We start from the raw sequence: 21,880 nt of genomic DNA, 5'->3' as shown, positions 1-21,880 counted from the left end.
CCAGCACACATTCCCTAGGAGCCCATCAGTTAAGCCAGCCAGGGAAGCAGAGAAGCAAGCTTGTAGATTTTCATTGTTATATCTCTCCAAATCCAATCCTCCAGTCTCATGCCCGGCTCTGCAGCAGACTATATATTGTGGCCTCCCCTATTCCCTGTCCCCATTTCCAGAGCACTAAGCAGATCCTGATGCAACATCTTTCCTTTCTCCCCCTGTAGATCCACCCTTTCCCTCCCTCTCCCCCCTCCCCTGCATCACCCGATGCCTTCTAGACCAACCCCATCGTTGTAAGTGTCAGCTGCCAATTATCTAGAAACACTTTTTACTGGGAACCCCCCAGTGGCCACACCTAGCTAGATCTCAGAAGAATTCCCTGCCAGACAACACATAGCCACACACTCTCCTAAGAACTACAGATGACAACAGAAACCAATGGGGAAAAACACCTACCATACAAAGATAAGATATCAGCACCTGCAATTTCAATCTTCCCAAACCCAGTTGCCTAGACACCAGCGTAAAAACAACCAGCAACAAGTGGACAGTATGTCTCCACTAAATCCAAGCAACCCTACCACTGCAGGTCCTGAGGATTCCAGCATAGCTGAAGCAGAAGAAAAAAACCTTGAAACAGCATTTATGAACACGATAAAGGTCCTTAAAGAGGAAATGAATGAATCTCTTAATGAAATCTATGACAACACTTTGTTCTCTACCTTTGGATTCCTTTCCCCTAGCTAGGCTGCCTTATCTGGCCTCAGTGGGAGAGGATGTGTTTAGTCCTGCTGTGACTTGAGGTGCCAGGATAGGTTGGTACCCCTGAGAGGATCCCCTTCTCTGAAAAGAAGAAGAGGGTGGAATGGGGTAAGGAGGTTTGAGGGCAGAACTGGCTGGTGAGGGGAGAGAGGCTGGTATCAAGCTGTAAAGTGATTAAATTAAAAAAAAAGTAGTAGCCTGAATATTTATAGATGATATTTTAAAAGTCACTGACAGGCTACTCACATGAAGATGTACACTTTCATTGGAGTAATTTGGTAGCATTAGGTCTTATGTTTAAGTCTGTATGCCACTTTCAGGTAATCTTTGTCTATAGTGTGAGACTTAGATCCAAATTCTTGTTTAGCATGTGGCAAGTGTTCAGGAACCACACATCAAATGATAAGAAAGTGCACAATTTTTATACTGCCTGCTGTGATCATAATGAAAACATATAAGGTGTGTTTTGTATTTTCTCTGTCAGGGTTTATCTTCAGGGTTTATTTATGTTCTGGGCAAACAAAAACCAATGCAATCATTTGTACTTACTTCTGGAAGCAAGACTAGAGAAATTAGAAGGTTGACATCAATGTCCATAGTTATCAGAAAAGTTTCTTATATTTTGTTAGAGTTCTGGCTCCTTTAACAACAACAGCAGCCCCCATATCCAGAAATTGCAGGTTGGTTATACACACATTATGGAATTCTCAGGTGATGTTGTGCCCAGATCTTAAGGTCCCCAAAGACTACCAGGAGCCAGACCACATATGCAAAAGCAAAGAGCTTTATTTGGGCTTAAGCTCGGTCTCTCCACCATCACCAATACAGTGGATCAGACAGGAGAGTCCCCAGCAGCTGCACAATAGTGTTTTAATTGGGGTTTGAGGAAGGCTGGGCAATTTCTGGTTTAACAGTTACACGATTGGATGACCAAGGGCAAGCATGTTACAAAGTGATTGGCTAACTAACATAACATTAGACCTCAGGAATGTTAGGTTACCTCCAGGCTATTCCTTGGGTAGTTTTATGGCTTTCTTATTCCTGGGATTGCTGAACTATGACCTAGTTCTTAGGACTAATGACTTTTGAGGAGAGGGGATCAGGCCTTGTCCTCTCAGTGACAGCTACCTGCAGTATCCAAACTATAATACTTTCTAACTGCAAATAAATTCATTAAAAGTAGTTTTCCAAAAAGAAAAAAAGGAAAGACAGAAGACAGGAAGGAAGGAAGAAAATGAGAGATCAAAAAAATAAAAATTAAGATTTTTGAGTTATTGATTTAAAGTTTAAAGCACAAACCGGAACAAAGTCCAGCCACCTGCTAGGAGAAACCAGCCTTACTGCATTCTTTCCTGCCCACTAGAGATACAGTTGCTAGGAAACCACCCCAGATCGTCCCTCTCTCCTAGGACAGCCAAACAAGGAAAGCCGGACACCTCCTCACAGCCAATCAGATCAAAATACAACATCCCCTTTTGTGTTTCAACCAATAGACGCTTGCCAGGCAGGCATTCCCTTGATTTGGGCACTCTGAGAGGGACTGGGACCTTTAAATAAACCACCTACCCTGAGCACAAGGCTCTCTGCTCTCAACAGCTGCATTGGTGAGGTTGTGAGCCGAAGCTATAGCTTGTAATAAAAAGATCCTCATGTGCTTTGCAGCAGACTCGACTTGTGGTGGTCTCTTGGGGGGTCTCACAATCTAGGCATAACAAAAGCAAAGAAGGAAGGGAGGAAGAAAAAAAGGAAGGAAGGAAGGAAGGAAGGAAGGAAGGAAGGAAGGAAGGAAAAAGGGAGGGAGAGAGGGAGGAATGGAGGGAGGGATGGATGGAGGGAAGGAAGGAAGGAAGGAAGGAAGGAAGGAAGGAAGGAAGGAAGGAAGGAAATACAAACAGTGGAAGCAAATGAATAAAAAGTTCACGAACTGAAAGTGGAAATAGAATCAACAAAGAAAATCCAAACTGAGAGAAATCTGGAAACAAGAAACTTAGAAACTCAAACAGGAATCTCAGAAACAGGCTTCACCAACACAATACAAGAGATGGAAGATAGAATCTCAAGCACTGAAGACATAATAGAAGAAATGGATACATCCACCAATGTGAAAAAAAAATCATGTCTCTTGCTCAGCTATCAACAGAGAAGCTTCCTCCTGCATTTCCCTCAGGAAATGAAAACAAATACAGAGACCCCCCACAGCCAGTCATTATGTAGAGACCTTGGAACACTAAGCCCTAAATGAAATGTCTCTTACCAAATCCCTCCCCTCAGACCTCAGGGAACCCCTTGGAAAAAGAGGCAGAAAGAGTCTAACAGCCAGAGGGGATAGAGGACATCAAGAAAACAAGGCCCTCGAAATCAACATGGTAAAACCTCATATGAACTCACAGAGACTGAGGCAACATGTAAAGGACCTGCAGGGGTCTACAACAGGTTTCCTGTGTATATATTATGGCTTCCAGCTTAGTGTTTTTATGAGTGTGTGAATGAGGGGTCTCTGATTCCTATGCCTTCTTTGGGGATTTTTTTCTCCCCCTCTTCTGTTTGTTTGTCTTGTAAACTCCTATGTGATAGGTTTTGTTTATCTTATTATACTTCATTTTGTTATATTTTATTATTATTTCTTAGAAGCCTGTTCTTTTCAAATGAGAGTCAGAAAGGGAATGAATCAGGAAGGGAGGGGAGGTGGGGAGGAAGTGGGAGGAGTGGATGGAAAGGAAACCATAATCAGGACATATTATGTGAGAAAAGAATCTATTTTCAAAAGGGGAGAGGAAATGCCTCAAGTAGCTTTCACCATGTAGTAATCAGTAAAACCTACTTATATGTGCAAATATGAGGATTGAGTCAAAAAAAAGAAAAAGAAAAGAAAAACCCTCCACAAAACATCTAGCAAATGGACCTACAAAGCAAGCTGGTGTAGCCATTTTGATATCTAGCAAGGAAGACTTGAAATGAAAACTAATGAAGAGATAGGGAAGGGCAGTACATACTCATCAAAGGAAAAATCTACCAAGAGCACACTGCAATTGTTAACATCTATGCACAAAACACAACGACACTCAAGTTCATAAAAGAAGCACTTCTGCACCTGAAATCACAAAATGACCCTCACACTGATAGTGGGAGACTTTAATACTCCACTCTTGCAAATAGACAGGTCATCCAGACGAAAGCTAATAGAGAAATGCTGGAGTTAGCAGGTGTTATAAACCAAATGCACCTGCCAGATATTTTCAGAATGCTTCACCCAAACACAAAAGAATATACTTCCTTCTCAGTACCTCATAGAACTTCTTGCAAAAATCACCACATACTCAATCACAAAGCAAGTCTCAACAATCAAAAACTAAACTTGCAGTAACACACTGCATCCTGCCAGACCACCGCAGATTAAAGCTGGGTATCAACAGCAGCAGAAACAACAGACACTTTACAAACTCATGGGAACAGAACAACTCACCACTATAAGAAAAAAAAATGTCAAGCCAGAAATTAATTAAAAAATTAAAGATTAGCTGAGCATGGTGATTCACACCTTGAATCCCAGCACTTGGGAGGCAGATCAGGTGGATCTCTGTGTGTTGGAAGCTAGCCTGATCTACAAAGCTAGTTCCAGGACGGTCAGGACTAGTACATAAAGAAACCCTGTCTCAAAAAAAATTAAAAATTTTCTAGAGTTGTATGAAAATGAATATGCAGCATACCCAAACTTATGGGACACAATAAAGGTGGTCCTAAGAGGCAAGTTTATAGCACTAAATGCATACATAAAACAATTGGAGAGATCTCATACTAGTAACTAAACTACATACCTGAAAGCTCTAAAACAAACATAAGAAATCACTTTCTCAGGTACCTGCCTCACCGCTTGCTTCCAAAGGCAGCTCCCGGAGCAGTGAATCTTTGGTTTCCAAAAGCACTTCCTCAGCCAGCACGTCTCAGCTAGCTTCCAAGAGTAGTTCTCAGAGTAGCACTTCACAGTTGCTTTCTAAAAGTACCTCACAGCCCAGTGAGAGTTCTTTCAAATTCTCTTGTTGAAAGTTAACCAGTGAAGACATAAAACGGAAGCAACCTTTCTTCAATAGTTCGTATAAAAACAGCATAGCTGTTGGTGGCTTTAGCCCCAACGTGGACCACGAAGAGCTGCTAAACTCAGCTATTGAGGCTCTGAAAGCAACAGTGGATTTGTTTTTTGTCACACTAAAAGAACTGGCAGATTGGTCTCAAAATAAGAGCTCTCAAGAAAGTATGGTTTACAAATTGAAGTATAAGTCAGTGTATTTGGGCGCTGGCTGTGGAACATGCAAAAGTAGTTGCGTCAAGAGAAGCACTGAAGTTATTTCTCAAGGAGAAGGTGGAGGTGAAGTTATGTAGAAGGAAGTACAGAGGCAGTGAGCTGCCTACTTCATGAGACCCCCAAAGACCACCGAGAATCAACTCTGCTGCAAAACACATAAGGATCTTTTTATTACAAGCTCAAGCCTGGGTCACAGCAACCTCCCTGGTTGAAGAGGAGCAGGGAGGCCCTGTGGTCTAGGGGAACAAGGTTTTTAAAGGGCAAAACCACAAGCGGCAGATTACATGCCTTGGCATTATATGATTGGGAAGGGAAAATTGACTTTTGAAATGATTGGTTTTCTTTAGACTCCAAGACCATAAAGAGTTCTGGCCTGGCCATCTGGGCCGGTTTCTTAGCAACTGTATCTCTAGTGGGCAGGAAATGAATGCGATAAAGCTAGTTCCTGCCCTGCAGGTTCCTGGACATGTCTCTACCTGGCTGGCTTATGCTTTAAACTTTAAGCAAATACCCCCCCAAAAAATCTAATTTTTAAATCTTTAGTCTCTCACTCCTTGGTGACAAATGAAGACCTCTAAACTTACCTCTAGTATTGAAACATCCTCAAGAATTACTGTAATGTCTCCAAGTTATTACTGCATCCAGTATCTGGTGTTTGAAGAGAAAAACTTTCACAGGTTTTATATTGCTTTTATTCAGAAAAAAAAAAAAAAACAACAATTTTTGAAGAAAATTTAAATTTTGCTTCTCTTCACTAAGACAGAGGTTGTAAATAATTTATGAATGACAGGGCAAATTAAAGGGCATACACTGACAGTATACTAGTGTGCTGTTTTATTTGCTGAAGAAAATGCTGTCTTCTATTTTTAATGCTATATTAGGTACAATGTGTGGTGCTGTAGAATCTTAAATTTTTTATACTACTTCCAGTTTGGTGGAAATGTATTAAGTTGGTCTGCCATGCTTTTCTTTTCATTTTTAATTGTATTTATTTATTTATGCTAACTTGATTAAATCACACAAAGGGGACCATAATATTTGAAAGTGTGAAAATCTACCAAACTTAAGGTTATAAGAATGTTACTTAATGTTAATAAGGTTATATAATGTTGAACATCTGTTAAAGAATAACAGAGTCTCAAACTATTTTCATGAGACTTTGTAAACATTTTTAAAGATATAAAGGAGAATAAAGTACTTATGGCTGTTATTTTATTCTGCAGTCGTTTAAAACGCACCATGATTTTGACTGCTGCTGATTCTTAAGCAGGTTAGTTTATGTTCCAAGGTAAAATGAAATTCATACTTTTTTAAAACATAAATGTGGGTTTCTATATTAAGCATATTTTGTGACTGCTACTATTAACAAACTGACTTCTTTAGATATTAAATGCATTAAGCTATTTTACCTTTAAAACATAAAACCAAATCATGAAATTCCCAGGTAAATGAATGGATGTAGAAAAATCACCCTGAGCATGATATCTGTATTAGTCAGGGTTCTGTACAGTAACAGAATTTATGAATCTCTGTATAGAGATTTATTAGAAATCCTCTTTGACTGAAAGGCTGTAATTCAGCTTGTCCAACAATGGCTGGCTATAAATGGAAAGTACAAGAATTTAGAAGTTGCTTAGTTCACAATGCTGGATGTCTCAGCTGCTCTTCAGTATACAGTGTAATCCTGAAAAAGTTGACTCTAATACCAGTGAAGAAATAAACTTGGTAGCAAGGCAAGAGCAAGCAGGCAAAGAGCAAAACTTTCTTCTTCCATGTCCCTATATAGACTTCCAGAAGAAGGTGTGGCCCAGAATTCCTAACTCAAAGGTATGTCTTTTCCTAGCTCAAATATCTACATTAAAGACGTGTCTTTAAAAAAAAAAAAAAAAAAAGTCAGCTGTGGTGGTGCATGCCTGTGATCCTTGTCTCCTAATGTCATGACAAGTCTTTTATTATCTTATATTTTTATGCTTTAGTTTTATCCTTCTTATATTTTTATGCTTTAGTTTTATCCTACTTATATTTTTCTCTCTCCTTATACCCTGCAAATCCTTTGTGTACATATTATGAAGTCCAGTTTAGTGTTTTAATAGGATCCCTGACTGTTCAAACAAGCAGCTCTTTGCGTCTATATCTGTTTCTTGTGCTTTCTCTCGTTTCTCATGTTTTCTCTTGGGCTCTTTTCCTTCAGTTTGTTTGTTTTGTCCTCTGATGTGTTGGTTTTTATTTTATTATTATCCCTTGAAAGCCTCTTTGTTTTCTAATGAGAGACAGAAGAGTGTGTATACGGGTGGGAAGGAAGGTACGGAGAAAGTGGAAGGAGTAGATGGAAGAGGAATAATCAAGATATATTCTGTGAGGGGGAAAAAAGTCTACTTTTAAGGAATAACTTCAAAATGTTAGTCAGGGAAACATGCCATATCATTTCTACTGTCATTTCCCTACCTGGATTCTAAGTATCTCAGTTAATCTTCTTCCTGTCCCTCTCCCTCAACAAAACAAGATTAGAAATACCATATGATCCACTTATACCACTCTTGGTATAAGAATACATATTAGCATACCACCTGCATTGTTTATATCATAGTACTGTTCACAAGAACCAAGTAATGGAAAATGAATAAAGGAAAAAGAGAATATACACAATGTGGTTTCGTGCGGCCATGAAAAACAAAAGTACATTATTTTTTTCAGGAAAATGAAACTGGAGGCTTTTATGATGGTAATTCTTGGTGATCAACTTGCCTGCAACTGGAATTAATAGACTGGCCACACCTGTGTTGCATTTGTGCTTAGTTAAATTATTTGAAGTTGGAAGAACCACTTCTAACCCAGACATTTTGAGGTGGGGAAAACAACCTCTAATCTGGACCACCTTCTGTGGGCAGCCCATATAAAGGACATAGAAGAAAGAAGCCTTGCCCTTGGCCTGCTTGCTCTCTCCTCTCTAGAAAGTCCATTCCTTCACCGGTAGAGCCTACTTCTTGGGATTCTGGCATATACTGAAGATCAGCTGAGACATCCAGCCTTGTGGAGTGAAAAACTACTACTGGATTTTTGGACCTTCCATGGACAGGCAGCCACTGTTAGACCACAGCCTGTAAGTCAATGTAATAAATCCCCTTTCTATAGAGAGAGAGATTCATTCTACAAGTTCTGTTACTCTAGAGAGCTCTTACTAATGCAATCATGTAAAGCAAAACGAGCCAAACTGAGAAAAAACATAGCATATTTTCTCTTATATATGGAATATATGCGTACATATTTTTGTTATGTATACATAACAAAGTGGTAGAAGTAGTGGTGGGGAAGGCAAGGACTAGAGAGTGCTAAGGAGGCAGGAGAAGGACGAATAATAGGAGGGTGTGGGAAAAGTAAATCATGAGCATCTACCAAAATATAGTAATGAGAATTCTTGCAGTGAATGTACACTAATTAAAAATTTTAGAACTAATTAAGAATTTAAAAACTAATAAGCAGTGGAGAGATGACCCCGAAGGTAAAAGCATTCGCTGCTCTTGCAGAGAACCAGAACCCACATGGATGTTCGCAACCATCTGTAACTCCAGTTCTAGAGGATCAGAGGCTCTCATGTGGCCTCTATGCGGACTAGGTAGGTGTGCAAAGGGCACACACGTACATGCAGGCAAAACACTCGTGTGTGTAAAATAAAGTTAATACTTTTTAAGAGAGCAGCAAAGACCCAGATTCTCAGCAGCTGAAGATTAAGATGTGGTGGGGAGGTGGGCAGAAAATTATCCAATGATCACAGAGCGGATAATGAAGTCAAGTGTAAGGTGTCTGCAAAGTTTTACAAGCTCATTCGACAGAGGCATTTGACCCACCGAAGAGGTCAGGAAGGCTTCCTACAGACAAGAACATTTAAGCCTATAACTGAATCATGCCCATGAGCTACCAGGCAGGGATGAGAGCGGTATCAAAAGGATCAGGGTGGTTGGAGCACCCAAAGTGAGGGACAGTGAGATACATACAAGATGGGGCAGAGAATGAGGTAGGGATGAGATCTCTTCAGGTGTTGTGTGGCAAAGCATTTCCTGAAGAGACACAACATACATGTCTATTCAGTCCAGATACGGATCCTACGACAGATCAAAGTATGGATACAACCGAAGTCCAACTTGGTGAATCAACAATATTTATTGGGGTTACTTACAAGAATATGGGTGAGAGATTACTTACAGAAGCAGAAGTGACTCAAAGACAGCTGTGTCACTAAAGCCACCCCGGCGTGGGTGACAGCTTACAAAGCTTGGCACCTGGAGCACACTGCACAGCCTGCAGGCAGCTCAACAGGTTGGAGGGTGTCCTTGCTGGGTGCCTTAACTGATCTAAACTTCTTCCAGGCAGCTCAGCTGGTTTCTGCTTCTCACTGGGAGTTGGTTGAGCTCAGAGTCTTTGCAGTCTGAGTCTTTCTTGCAGCCTTGAGTCAGCCTAGAGTCTTCTTTGCAACTCAGCTCGCTTCCATCTCACCCAGCAATCGGCTTCTATTGCTTACTCTGGTAGGGAGGGGGGTCTAGTGAATCTGATCGGTTTCAGGGATTTCCGGAAGCTACTTTGAGTTATCCTACGTGCTTAAAGAGCTTCCTTGAGAGATACAATGTTTCCATCTCAGAGGAAAGTGTTAGTCATCAGAGGGCCATGTAGATGACGTTAGAGATTCTGAGTTTTACACAAAGATATTTTATATTACTGGTGGCTATTATGAAGGGTGTAGTTTTCAAGATTGTGAGTTTTATATGCAAAGAAATAGAAAACTACAGGAGAGTTTAGTCAGGGCAGGGGAAAGGGGTAAAAGAATGCACTGATTGGACTTGGCTTTTCTGATGTTTAGCCTACTATGTAGGGAGCAGAGGCAGCCCCATGTGGGTGTGTATTGTTGACATGGACACAGCCACGACAAGGATCAAAGCCATGAGAAATTGGTAAGGCCTTTCCCCATATAGATCAGGCTCAGAATTGGTGAGCCCTCTCTTCTCTGGCCCAAGATAATTTGTGCATTTAGAGGTGTAAATCTGTGTACAAAATCTAGCAACTGTATCTTCTTCCCCTTTCCCCACCCCTAGCCCATATGTTTGCCACTTACTGGATAGGAGGCTCAGCTATAGAGGCCTCCTATCCCAATTCTTACCTCCTTCCCTGTGCTGTACCGAACAAACTGGCTGAGGTTCTAGGTCGTGGAGATAACAGGTGTGGTTCTGTCAGAACACACGGCCGACCTGACCCCAGCTTTCCTGTATCTGAGTCTGTCGTGTCTTCAGTGTCATGGTCCTTTCTGTACTCCCTCACTGCCCTAGTCAGAGTTCAAGACCCTGTGAGAAGGGGCCGGGCACTACTAGGGGATGCTGAGAAAGAAAATGCAGAGTGAGAGTGAAAAGCCAGAGTCTGTGCTTACGCAAAGCCAAGTAAAGAAAGAGTAGCCAGTGACTCAATTTAGAGGAGTTTAAAAAAAAAAAAAGACTTCAAAGTCATTGTATTTATATATTTTTTTCAATATTTTATTATGGCACACAGGAATGTGTATGGAACTGTGTTCTTCAATCAAGTATTTCTTAAAGCAACCAGCTGCTTGCATCAACTCAGACTCACGAGCACACGTGCGAAAAGCTTGCTGTCTAGAGGGTTTCCCATCTACGATGGAATGCCAAGAGCCTTCATAGTTCAAATTCACACCACGATACATAAACGCTTGGCCTACTTGTGCAGTAACACATATTAGAAGTAAGCAATGCAAAGAGACCATGTAACTTCAAATGCAGACCACTTTGGTTTTAGGTAAAATTCCTAAGTCTCAAAGGTCATCTAAAAAACAGATAGTGCAGACATCAACACACCGAAACAGTTGTTTAAGAACTCCAGAGCAGTGGCTAGGCAATGACTTATCTATATCCCACACCAAACACAAGCACAAGAGTTATTATGGCGTTACCATGGACATGGGCAGACGGGGTATAGATGTGATGTAGTGTCCAACCAGGCATTGAAATCCAAATATTTACCAATTAAGACATGCAGAGCAATGCCAAGGCAACATACGAATTCGTTATGTCCCCGAGAAGTAACAGTAATATAATCCTATTACCTGCTTGTGTGGTCTTTAAAAGATTTAAAAATGTATAGCATTAAAGGCAATTTACGTGAGGCAGTAGAATTAAGCAAACAACACACCATTCATGAGCTCAGGATTCCAGGCAACATGCTTGCGGTGGCAAACAACCTCCAATAATCTTACTTTCCCCCCCCCACATCATTCCTCTTAACTATATCATGGGCTCAAGTTTTAATTTATGCCCATGATACTCAAGAATATATTTAAGATGTAGCCATCATGGCAACTGTGTGGGATTCACAGTCTATCCAGGTCACACTGCTGTGTAATAGTCCACCATTTCAAAATTGCCTTTTAGAAAGCCATCTCTCCAGCTAACAGTGTGTGTCTTACTTGGCGAATTACACTGTTATTTATGAATGCTCTCATCCATATTTATTGACAGTAAAGTTTGGGGGAATAGTTTCTAGTCTTGACCTATTTATCTATCTCTCAGAATGTCTAATTATATACTGCATTTACTAAAAATTTTACCTTATAAAAAATTGAAGGTCAGTAATCTACTTGAATTTGGTCTGTGTTGGTGCCTTCTTTAAAGTATTTTAATTAAGTGAAAAAAAAAAAACCACAGCAAAGTATGTCATTCAGTGTAACTTTATTTACTATTTATTGCACATAACTCGAGGTCTGTAATTTCTAACCACTGAAGTTTCAAATGACTATTTTTTCCATGACGTTTCACATGAACATGAGTGAATTCACTTATTCGTGTTGCGTGTGTGGTTTTTTTTTTTTATTATTATTATTGTAAACATCTGTGTGATTCACATTGCCATAGATCCTGAACTCATAAGCACGGACCATGCACAGGCTGGCAGCAAGCCAGAAAGCCACTCTGCAAGCAAACAGATACTCTGCATAAGGAGCAAATTCATAGCACAACATTGAATGTCCAACCTAAGTCATCTCAGAATTATACATATATTGACTTCTTAATTTGTATAGGATCTGGAACTCAACTGGTTGGTTGGTGATGAGGTTGACCTGATTTGGGGAGACTTTTTTTTTCCTGGAATAGTTGGGAACAGGGGCTCAATCTTTCTTCTTAGCTGCTTGTTCCTCCCCAGCAGTTTCATCCTTCTTCTCTTCCTCTTCAGACTCTTTGGTGTCTTCCTCTTCTCCCTCACCACCTTCTTCTTCTTCTTTTGTATCTTCGGACTCATCCTTGGCAGCTTGAACATAAGAAGAAAATACAAAATCCAGGTTAAGTCTAGGCAGAACATTTCTGCGGAGCCTTTGTTAATTTATTAACCATTGTTATCAGAGTGTCCTTCAGGAGGCCCCACCCTCCTGAAGGACATGTTTCAGACAGTGCTTGTGGCCAACAGTTTGGCAGGAAACACATATATAAATAAAAGGAGGTTAATTCCAGGTGCTGGGAACTCATCTCCTCTCCAAGACCTGAATTACCTAGGTTAGCAAGGCCAGCATAGCTCAGGCAATAAATACCCACAGCCAGTTTGCAATAGGGACTCTGGAGGCTTTTTGTGCTTTGCATACCTTCTTCCTCCTCAGCACCTTCCTCTTCCTCCCCCTCCTCTTTCTCCTTCTCCTCCTCTTCTGCTTCTCCTTCAGAGGGGGGCTCATCCTTGGCCTCCTCAGCTTTGGTGGCCTCGATGGTCTCCTCCACTTCTGTCTGCTCTTCCTGGACGTGGCTGGTATAATAGGCAGGGAATGAGCGAGCAGACATCAAGTAGGAGCTGCTCTGCAAGCCACTGTAAGCAGAGCGGCCAAAGACCTGTGAGCTCTGAGAGTAGCCGCTGGTTATGCTGCCCACGCTGGTGAAACTGAGCCTGGTCTCTTCGCCTTCCAAGAGTTTCCTGGTGGGGAGGGATAAGGGGTACAGTTAGACCAGCTCCGGATGTGTGTTCAAGAACCCACCATCCATCATTTTCCTCTACTGCCAAACCTCAAAAGCAAACACAAGGAAAAACGGAGACGGGCATAATTAAGATTTAATAGGGCGTTCGCTAGCGGCCCCACCCAAAAAGCATCTTCTACATCCCCCTATTAGATTTAAAATGTTAATGCTAAGAAGGAGGCTTCCATTGCTTCAGGGTTAACTCCTTACACATCCATGCCTTCTTGGAGGAGCACCAAGGAGTAGGACTATTCTACAAGGCTTGTGATTCAACATAAAACTTCAGTGGCTGTGGGTACTCTGGTCTCCCCTGAGGTGCCACGCCCACCGCCGACACCATTCTGATTTTACCTGTAAGCTGCAATCTCAATGTCCAAGGCCATCTTCACATTGAGCAGGTCCTGGTACTCCTTCAGGTACCTGGCCATCTCACTCTTTGTGCTTCTCAGTTCATTCTCGAGTTTGTTGATTGTATCCTGTTGGAAGAATTGTTGTTTTGAAAATTAAAAGAACAGCTCTCTACTGTGTTTGTGCTACTGTAGTATTCGTGCTAAGGGCCTGGCCAGGGTTAATTCCAAAAGGGCACACTTCCGATAAATACCCCTTAAAGCAAATGCGTGGGGTTTGGGCCTAAAATGTCCAGTCTGTCACTGACACACTTCTTTTAGCCAGGTCACATTTGGGAAGGGGTATACACACACACACACACACACACACACACACACACACATTTGTTTCTTTGTCTAAAATGCTTTCCATGACTCTATTTTTTTCTCCACCAAAGATGAAGAACTTTAAAACAACAACAAGAAAAAATGGATTGCGGTGATGAATTGACCTAAAATATTGTGAATGTACTCTTGTGTCCCTATTAAAAACAAAACTATCCCAAGGCTGGGCGGTTCGGAACTGGTGAAAGCTAGCAGCCCTGTTTCTTAACCAGGAGATCCAGGAGGTGCTGAGGGTAACTTGGAGTTCAGGGTGTGGGTAGAGAGAAAGCCTCTGCTTGGTGGCGACGCCCGACTCCGCCCCTTCCTCCCAAGCCACCGCTAAGAACCCAGCTCCGACCACAGCAGGCGATTCTCCAGCGGGCGGTCGCGCCCCGCCCCCTCCAAGTGCCCCATCCTCTCCACACCCTCCCAGAAGCCAAGCCCTCCGCCAGCAGCTCGGCGCTCGAGGACCCCCTAGCGTTCACTCCCTGGCTACGCCCTCCGCCCCGACTGTGCAGCCTCCCGCCCCCCCCCGCACCTACCCCCCCCCCCGGCCCCACTGGGCTGACACCGTGCCCCACCTGCATAGCACTGATGTCCGCGTTCTGCTTGTCCTCCAGCTCCTGCAGCTGCTTCTCCAGAGCTTCGTTCATCCCCCGGCATGCCTCGATCTCCAGCGTCTTAGCCTTGAGCAGGCGGCGGCTCTCGGACACCTCGTCCTTGGCGGCGCGCACAGCGTCGGTGTTCTTGGCGGCGCTCTCGGTGAGCACGGTGAAGCGGCTCTTGAACCACTCCTCGGCGTTCTGCATGTTCTTGGCGGCCAGCTTCTCGTACTGAGCGCGGATGTCCTTGAGGGCGGCAGAGAGGTCGGGCTTGGAGGACACGTCCATCTCCACGGAGATCTGGGCGTACTGGATCTGAGCCTGGAGCTCGGCGATCTCCTCCTCGTGCACCTTCTTCAGGAAGGCGATCTCGTCCATCAGGCTGTCGATGCGCTTCTCCAGCTCGGCGCGGGCGAGCGCGGCCTCATCGGCGCCTTTGCGCGCCTCCATCAGGCGGCCCTCGGCGTCCTCGCGGCTCAGCACCTCCTCCTCGTAGCGGGCCTGCAGGTTGCGCAGGGTCTCCTCCAGGCCCTCGCGCTCGCCCTGCAGGGCCTGCTTCTCGTTGGTGGCGTCTTCGGCGGCCAGCCGCAGGTCGCGGATCTCCTGCTCGTACAGGGCGCGGAAGCGGGAAGGCTCCGAGTGCTTCTGGCGCAGCACCAGCAGCTCGGCCTCCAGGACCTTGTTCTGCTGCTCCAGCTCGTGCACGCGCTCGATGAAGCTGGCGAAGCGGTCGTTGAGGTCCTGCAGCTGGGCCTTCTCCTGCGTGCGGATGGACTTGAGGTCGTTGCTGATGGCGGCTACCTGGCTCAGGTCGAGGTTCTCCAGGCTGGGCATCAGGGAGCCGGAGCTGGACGAGTAGCTGCGGCGCACGGACAGCGAGGAGGAGACGGGAGCCGAGTAGCTGGAGTACGCGGAGCGCGCCGTGCTGTAGCCGCTGCGGACGCTGGAGATGTGCACCCGGGGCGTCTCCACGTAGCGCCGCTTGTAGGAGGTGGAAAAGTACGGCTCGTAGCTGAACGAACTCATGGTGGCGGCCGGGTGCGCCCCTCCGGGCCCCGGGGCGGAGATGAGGGACCTAGAGAGAAGAACCGGGAAGCGGAGGGAGGGAAGAGGGAGGGAGGATGGATGGCTGTGTGCGGCTCGGCGCCGTCCTGCCACCCCTATTTATACGCCGGGGCTCTGACGCAGACTGCGCTGGATCGCGCTGGCGCGCAGGCCAGTGGGGGCAGAGCGCCGCTGCAGCCGAGGGGAGGGCTCTGCGCAAAAGCGAAGGCGGGGGCGAGCTGCTACAGGAGGCTGGCGAGCTGCGGCTCCGACCCGGCCGCTCTCCTCCGAGGACCCCCCACTTTCTCTGAGACCCTCCCCCCACGACCTCCCGGCACATTCCCTTCCCCTTCCTACCCCCCCAGCCCCTCGCGCCTATTGATACCTAAAGCCCACCTCGCTCGGATCCTTAAATGTTCCAAATAAAAGCTTCTCGCGCCCTACTGACACATCAGTTTTTAACATCCAGTGTCACAGAGACATCTTCACCTCACCCCACCCAACCCCGCCCCCAAGCTGGTCCTTTCTCCCTTCGGGGACCCTCTCAAGCATCCTGCTTCGGGTTTAAGTGACATGGTTGTGAAACCGGGGCGTTTATACAAGGTTGCGTCCGTGACTGCAGGAAAAGTTTTGCACGTCTTTGTAGCTATTTCCTGACATTTTTAAAAATCATCCTCCTCCCCCCCCCTTTCTGCTGCCTTCTTTTATTTTTATTTTTATTTTTCCTTATTTCTCTGTTTCTCAATGCGTAAGGGGCGGTGCCCACTGCACACCGTTGGAACCACAGGGTAGTGAGTGTTCGCTTTAGAATTTTAGAACCTTTGCAGCAGCTCATTTGGTACCTTCTTCCATAGAAGTCCTAGAATTTTTGTGGGGCCCAAAGGCTGGAATGCTTAGGAGGGGTTGAAACTAACCAGGAAAGACCAAGTCTTCCCGCAAAGTCGCACTCCGCAGAGGGAGAACTTCAAGACGCCCGCGTCCTCCCCGAGCTCTGCCCGCTCCTCCCGCACCCAAAAGCCTCTTCCCTTCTGTTTAACACCTGTGTGGTGGTACCCCAACCTGATGGTTTCCACAAACCATGGAGGAGAGAGAGAGAGAGAGAGAGAGAGAGAGAGAGAGAGAGAGAGAGAGAGAGAGAGAGAGAGAGAGAGACTGCTGCTGCAAACAGCGACCAGCTCTGGGTGTGGTCTCCAGAAAGAGAGCTCAGCAGGGAGACTGACTGAAAATAGCCTACTGAAATTCATAGGTAACGGGTGTATTTAGGAATCCGTGATCTTCCTTCAGGAAGCACCCAGATACCAGAGTGGGCACATCAGACACACGTGGGTGTAGCATGTTCATACTCGGGTTGTGAGTTTCTGCAGTTTCCAAGAGATACTGCAGAGATTCGTAAGCAATAACTAAAACCTTTAAGCAAGCATTTGGCGCTCTGTTTAATTTGTTCAAAGTATCTGTCGCCGGCTTACAGGTCCCTTTAAACGGCACCGTAAGGAAATTCGGGTAACGGTTTTCAAGTAGAGAACTGGTGAAGTTTTGGGGAGCTGTAACCGGTCGCTTCTGGAGACCGAAGAGAGGGCGAGGTGAGGTTTGTTCTGCGTGTTCCTTTCTCATCTTACACATGCTGTGATTCTGATAACTCGCCCTTCCCAAAGGAAGAATGGAATGAAGCAGAGGACTTTTTGCGGGGTTGCTGGTGGCTTAAATTTATTAGGTCCAAACGATCTTGGAAGCCCACCCATGCTCACAAATTCTAAGCAGCCTGAGACTTGCGTGGCCAGCATGCAAGGTCGGATGCTTATTCAAATGGCTTTTTGTAGCCTGCACATCCCTTTTTCTCACTCATCAGTGAACAAAAGCACATATGGAGGGGGGACAGAGAGAGAGGTCTTGGATAAGCCATAGCTCCTCATGCTTCCCATTACTCGAATATAGAAGAAGAGTTGCAGACCCCCCCCAAGATAACTCCATGTAATTTGTATTATTTCATAATCTTTTGTAGAGGGTCTGCAGACACTACTGTTGGGCATTGTTTATTTCCATTCTTGAGTGCATTAGTGTAAGTGTGTGTGTGTGTGTGTGTGTGTATGTGTGTGTGTGTGTTTCATTTCTTTGGAGGGGGAGGCAGGGCTCCTTGCTCACACCTTTGCAGAGCAGCCTGTCCATAAGGGAGTGGCGCAGCTGGTTCTGCAGGAGCGGTGAGATGCTGCAGAAAAAATAAACTACGGGCTACCTTCTGTGGTCCAGCAGGCAGTGGGGAGAAGGAGGAAGGCACCTGGGCTTGGTGGCAAGGCTGGCATCTGCAAGTCTGATTGAGCCTACTGGACCCTTTCCCTTGTTAATCCTGATCAAGAACAAGCGCAGGCTGGGAGCAATGCCAGTATTCATGAATGGGGTCTCTACTCTCTCTCTCTACAGCATCTGGCAATAGCCACCAGTTATAACTTCTTCACCTCAGCCTTGCTTTGGGGTTCAGCGGGATCCTGAATCCACTTTGCCACTCCTTTCATTACCCTGCTTTGTGCTCTCCTCTGCTGCATGCCTGCCTGTTTTTAAATATTCTTTCTGCCCTGTCATCCTCCCTTCTCAGTCCTCTTGTCAGCATTTGCTCTGAGAGTCCAAATGACATTTGCTTGGTGTGTCTGAGCCAAGGCAGTGTAAGACACTTTTAAAACAAAGAGCTTGACTTTCATTTCCCCTGCTCAAATGTATTTCTGCTTTGGTGACTTTTTCAGTAGGTCATTTGATCTCTTTCTCCCTCTCTGTCTCTGTCTGTGTGTGCGTATGTGTGTGTGTCTGTGTCTCTGTCACCAATCTCTCTGTGTGCCTTTCTGTCTTCTCTCTCAATAAAGCCTATGGGTCTTATCATCTTTACCTATAAGCATAGGGAAAACACGGAATTGACTGAGAGTTTGCAGTATCTAGTTTAACATATGTAGTAGATACATAAAATGAAAAATAGAAATAAATATGAGCTGGTGAAAATCATTAACAGACTTTATACTACTTTAGTTATCTCCAGGCACCTCTATCTTCCTTCAAAGAACTGTTCCTGGGTCAATTAGTTGAAATCAAAATATGTTTGCATTACAGTCACACAGTTACAATGTGTAACTGTTTTAGGACCACTCAAATGTGGTCCTTGTCTTTCCAGTAGCAACAGAATCTGTAAGCTTCAAGTAGCCACCTGGTGACCACAGCTTTCCTGTCACTTATTCTGAAATCCTTTGGCACAGCAGTTTCTGTATTGGCGTTCTTTTTTTTTTTTTTTTTTTTTTTTTTTTAAGTGAGGTGTTAGGGTGAAATTCTTACAGGCCAAGAAGCACCAAAGGCTTCTGTCCATGGTCCTGAAAGCCAAATTCTCTCTCTCTCTCCCTGCCGCCTCCAACAGCAATGCAGTGACAGTCCCACAACACAACAGCTAGTGAGTCTCCAACCACCACCACCCCCATACAGTAGCTACACCAGTGGCATCAGTACCGGTGTCCACACCTCAATCCAAGGAGGGATGAAGAGAATAAACACAGAAGGGAAACCCACCAAGGAACAGGCACTTACTATCTATTATTTAATAAGGACAAAACCTCCATGAGAAGGTTATTCAGAGCGAGCAGCTGAGGCCAGAGATGTTCCATCATTTGAAGTCACCCACACACACACAGCTACCTCAAACCCAAGCAGCGTCTCCCTCTGAATTGAGCACTGCTCTCTTCATCCGAGTTCACACCTTCCCGGTCTTTGTGAAATTAGATAATCGCAGGCTGCAGGCTGCAAAACCTAACACACACAGACACACACACACACACACAGACACACACACACAGAGTAAACTCTTCCTGTTTGGGAAACACCAACATGAACTGATTTATACTGTAAGACACAGCCTGAGAATATTCTCTTTGGATAGCTGGCAGAGGCAAGGACCTGCACGATTGTCCTAAGTTTCCCTAGACATCCCAAAATATAAAAATAAAATCAAATGGATATTCCTTAGTAAAAATGACACATAACAGTAATGCAGTAATGTAACTTTATCCTGTTTCTCGATGTTGCTTTTCGGACAGAGCTTGCGCCCGTTTGTAGCATAACCGTTTCAGAGGTTGCTAAGCCGCACTGCAGTTAGTCTAAATTCTGCAGTGGCCACGCCCTGGTTCCCACTCTCATCTGATTGCATTCCTCTTCATTCTCTGCCTCTGTAAACAGGCCACCTTTAAAGTCACGACAGCAAGTAAAAGATCTGCTGGCGCTCAGCAGCCCAGGGTGGAAGTGGATCGTGCTGGCCAAGTATTTTTAACTTTTTCAAAAGAGATATGAAAGTGATAGGTCACAAAGGCACCGCTCGGCTCTATGGATTTCAGGCTGCGGCAGAGCGGTGGATGACACATGAATGCATTAAAGATGATGAGAAGCTCATTTCCATGCGGGGCACGTTCGCCGCTAGAATTGACAGGAACTTAGTGCTGTCTGGGCAGAAATGATGGTGAAGGGGCCAGACCCCTAAAGGCTTGTTCCACGGAAGTAGCTAAGGTAATGCCTCTTCTCCCCAGAGGCCCGCTCCACAGTGCCCCCCACCCCAGTCACCAGTAAGAGTCAGAGGCTCTGCTGCAGACAGCGTTTCAGGCAGGTCACCGATACAGGTCAGAACTGACAGCACTAACCCTGTTATTTTATTTATTTATTTATTTATTTATTTATTTATTTATTTATTTATTTTTCTGGCTGCACTTCCCTGACTGCAAAGAAATAGATGCTGCTTCTGCAAGCTAGGTCGTAACCAGCTACAAAGCTATCAGTGCCGCACCTGGCTTTCTTTGCTGACCTCTGCTGTGGTTTAATAAATCAGATAGAGGGATGTGAGGCGTAATACTTTCAAAGGTAGAGGATAAGCGTTTCTGCCTGCCAGAGACAGAGCCTGAAGCTGGTGCCCTCACAGCCATGCTGGAGCCCAGCCAGGGCAGCCTCGCCAGCAATTCTTGCGGCAAGAAGGGAGCAGATGCTGCAGGAGTAGCAAAGGGGCGGATCCCCGGGGCTCTGAAGACACTGCAGGCCCGGCCTCGGAAACCATGTGTCTGTCAGGCCATTTGGTAAGTTGAACATTAAGGCACCGTCTGCATTAGGGAAAGTTGTGTCTAAATGCTTATTGATTGATTAAATAACTCATGTGTTCATCCACCCATCAAGTCACCGAATGCCAAGAAAACACTCAGAAACGCACAGAAATCTATGCAAGTGCCTTTAGTGGGGGGGTGGAGAGCTGCAGCCGGCCACGGTCTTCAAAGCGCTTGAGAAATAGCTGAACATGACCAAAAGAAGCTGCTACTAAAAACACCCAATCTGTTCATTGTGTGAACACCAAACAATAGAAAGCCAGGACTGGCTGGTCCGAGGGACTCTTTGATAAGGGATTACATGCTCCATGTTTCCTTTTCGTGAAATTCTACAATAGACAAACCAAGCTGTGCTAGGAAAAATTACAGCAGTGGCTGCTGCTTCAAAGGCAGGGATGACAAAGGAACTTTCTACACAGTGATAGGAGGATTTTTTGTGCAGTTTGGACTGTGCATTTGGGGTCTGCGTTCGTCAGGATGGAGCCGTGCGCTTTACTGAATTTACTTGTGTCCAAGGAAATGAAGCAAAGCATATGTGCACTTTTATGTTAATAATTATAAAAACAAATATAATATAAAACACATAGGTATGGGAGATTATTTTTAAGAACAGATAAGCAGAAAAAAAATCTTATTCACATGAAATTTCAAAGAATGATGTGAGAGTTAAAAAGCAGAATCCTAAGAGCTATCATGAGGAAGAGTCTGGTACGAGCAGGAATTGAGGTCATTTGAGGGAGGAAAGGTTGACAGAGACCCGGAGCCAGTATTTGTGTGGCTGATCCCCATTTTTCATGTTTTGTGGGCATGTTTAAACCTCACCCCAGCTCTAAGGAGTGGATGTCTTCCTGTTCTAGAGATGTATCATGCTGTCATCCAGTTATTCTGACCTCATGTTGCATTTAAAAAATATATTTTTTCAACTCGATCTTATGTTGCTGCCTCATTATCATTTTGTATTGACTTTGAAAAGCATTAAAAGGTATTTATACTGAGACATTTTTTTTAAATCCTAAGATGTAACTATGATTGATTTTCTTTAAATCTTTACATATTGCTGGTGCATTCGGACCTGACACAATAATTCAAAAACCATCCAGCATCAGGTTAAACTGGAGACTAGGTGTCCACTTCAGGGTATTTGAGATTTAGCCCTCCCGGAGTCATTCCTTATATGCTATTTTGTAGGGTATAGGAATCCTTAATTCATACGATTTTCAGGCAAGTCTTCTACCTGCTTCTTTCTCTTCAGGACTTAATGTTTTTCTGCTTTGTTTGTCTCCCGTGTTATGGAGTAGTCCCTCTCCTTTGCCCCCCACGCTGCAGCCACTAGACATTACTTTTAAGAAAAGTAGACATTTCTAGAGACACTCGA

At 44.5% G+C, this 21,880-nt stretch overlaps 1 protein-coding gene across 1 annotated transcript; it reads right to left on the bottom strand.

Moving 5' to 3' along the window:
* Positions 1–11,761: 11,761 nt before the first annotated feature.
* Positions 11,762–15,521, bottom strand: Nefl (neurofilament light chain). Its single transcript, XM_021635523.2, has 4 exons — positions 14,336–15,521; positions 13,396–13,520; positions 12,684–13,003; positions 11,762–12,355 (listed from the first exon to the last, which is right to left on the bottom strand). Exons 1-4 carry the CDS (start codon positions 15,380–15,382, stop codon positions 12,216–12,218), a joined length of 1,632 nt encoding a protein of 543 aa, XP_021491198.1. The 5' UTR covers positions 15,383–15,521; the 3' UTR covers positions 11,762–12,215.
* Positions 15,522–21,880: the final 6,359 nt, after the last annotated feature.

Source organism: Meriones unguiculatus, chromosome 9, assembly GCF_030254825.1.
Source record: "Meriones unguiculatus strain TT.TT164.6M chromosome 9, Bangor_MerUng_6.1, whole genome shotgun sequence".
Taxonomy (NCBI): domain Eukaryota; kingdom Metazoa; phylum Chordata; class Mammalia; order Rodentia; family Muridae; genus Meriones; species Meriones unguiculatus.
The sequence above is the reverse complement of the archived record's forward strand: the minus strand, read 5'-3'. Positions and strand labels throughout refer to the sequence as shown.